Genomic DNA, 1,687 nt, shown 5'->3' on the forward strand with positions numbered 1-1,687 from the left:
GGTACGTAGCCGCGACAAAAGAGGTAGCGTTGGAAGTAGGTGAGAAAAAGGGAAAGCTTCCCTCGCACTTTCTCGTGCCCTTTGCCCGCCAAGAGCGGACCGCAGGCCTGCAGAAGGTTGATGACGAGGTGGCAGCGGAAGGTATCTGCGGGGGGATCCAAGGGTGTGAGGATGCGAGGGTCGTGCGTGACGTAGGGAGGGAACGAGGGCGGGATGGAGGAAGGCAGGGAGGGGTGCGGAGGCACCTCGTGGCCGTAGTGCAGGAAAAGGTACAACGTGTCGAAAACCAAGGCATGAGGAATCAAATTGTAGTTATAAAACTCGCCCAATAAACGGCTGAGGGCCAAGAAGCCTTGGGTGTCCCGATCCCGGCGTCCCCCCGCCGTTTCCAACCCCCGTTTGAGCTCCTCCAAGACCTCGTCGACCATGCTCACGGCCATGTTCTCGTGGTATTTCCCCAGGCCAGCCACCACGTCCGCCAGGGCATGCAAGGCGTGGAACTTACCCCGCGCGGCTTGCAGGACCGAGCGGAGGAAAAACACTTCCAGCTCACTCAACCCTGTGGCTTCGGCTGGCGCCCCCCCCCTCGGAGTTTTCCAGGGAAATTTGCGCAGGGAATAGAGGACGTCGTCGGTGTTTTTCGGGCTGAGGCGCTCAAAGAGGAGGAAACGAAGGTAGGCATAGAGCGGGGGAAGGAGGACGGTTTGCCGGGTCGTTGTCCGCTGGGAAGGAGGGTTGCAAATCAGGCAGGCGTTGTCGATCAAAACCTGAGGCAGGAAGGGCAAGAGGATGTGAGGTGGAGGAGGGGAAGAGGAAGCGAGGGGAAACCTGGACCGAAGGGCGGGGCGGGAAGGGATGCAGAAGACAAGGGAGAGAGTGGAGAGGCGGAAGATCGAGGCCAACGGGAACAAGATACACGGTTATCCCAATTCTTTATGGCTCGAAGGACACGCCAGCCCTGCCTCGAGAAACGCAGGGGGCGTGACGCGACCTGGCCTGGCCCCCTTGAAAAGGAAAGGGGACGCTTCTCCTCCACGTCCCCGGGTGCACGTACCTCCAGGGTGGGGTCGAGCGATTTCACCCGCTTGAGCCTCTCCATGGTGCTCAAGTAGCCCTTCAGGCGCGTGTGCGTGTGAGGAGTGAGGAAGAGGAAGCGTCCGCAGCTTTCCAGCAGGGCACAGGCGAGCTGCAAGGTGGGAAAGGAGAAAGGAGTAAGGAGGCCGATGGCGGGGAGGACAGGGTGAGGAAGATGATGCAGAGAAAAGGAGTGGAGGAGAGAGGAGCCTTAAGGGAATGTAGCAGGTGCGGGAGATGGCGTTTTACAAAAGGGACGGTAACGGACAGCACGAACCTCCACGTTGTGGCGGGAAAACGCTTCCAAGCAGGCGTTGAGGAATGTGAAAGGCACAATGGGGGGACAAATCTTGAACTTGACGAGCTCTCCGACGTACTTGACGGTCTTGCGCTGAAGAAGATAAGGAAATGAGGGAGGAAGGAAGGAAGGGAGGGAGGACACGGGTCAAGATGCAGGAGCAGGAGAAGAAACCGGAACGTGGTGGACGGGTCTTCGTCCTTCTCCTTCCAGAATGCCAGACTCTGACACACCACGCTGTCCTGCCATTTCTCTCCCTTGTCATCAACCCCAAGGTTCGATGTCGTGGCATACCGGATGTGATTCGTCCGTGTC

The 1,687-nt window shown here is 58.9% G+C and overlaps 1 protein-coding gene across 1 annotated transcript in view; it reads right to left on the minus strand.

Moving 5' to 3' along the window:
• Positions 1 to 2: 2 nt before the first annotated feature.
• Positions 3 to 1,687, minus strand: part of UPF2 (regulator of nonsense transcripts 2) — a gene marked incomplete at both ends in the record, with an annotated part of 2,254 nt that continues 569 nt past the window's right edge. The window contains 3 exons of the mRNA XM_005854667.1: positions 3 to 767; positions 1,055 to 1,186; positions 1,352 to 1,465. Coding sequence (XP_005854729.1) covers positions 3 to 767; positions 1,055 to 1,186; positions 1,352 to 1,465 — 1,011 coding nt within the window. The remainder of the gene's footprint in view (positions 768 to 1,054; positions 1,187 to 1,351; positions 1,466 to 1,687) is intronic.

The sequence above is a fragment of the Nannochloropsis gaditana genome (assembly GCF_000240725.1).
Source record: "Nannochloropsis gaditana CCMP526 unplaced genomic scaffold scaffold424, whole genome shotgun sequence".
Lineage (NCBI taxonomy): Eukaryota > Eustigmatophyceae > Eustigmatales > Monodopsidaceae > Microchloropsis > Microchloropsis gaditana.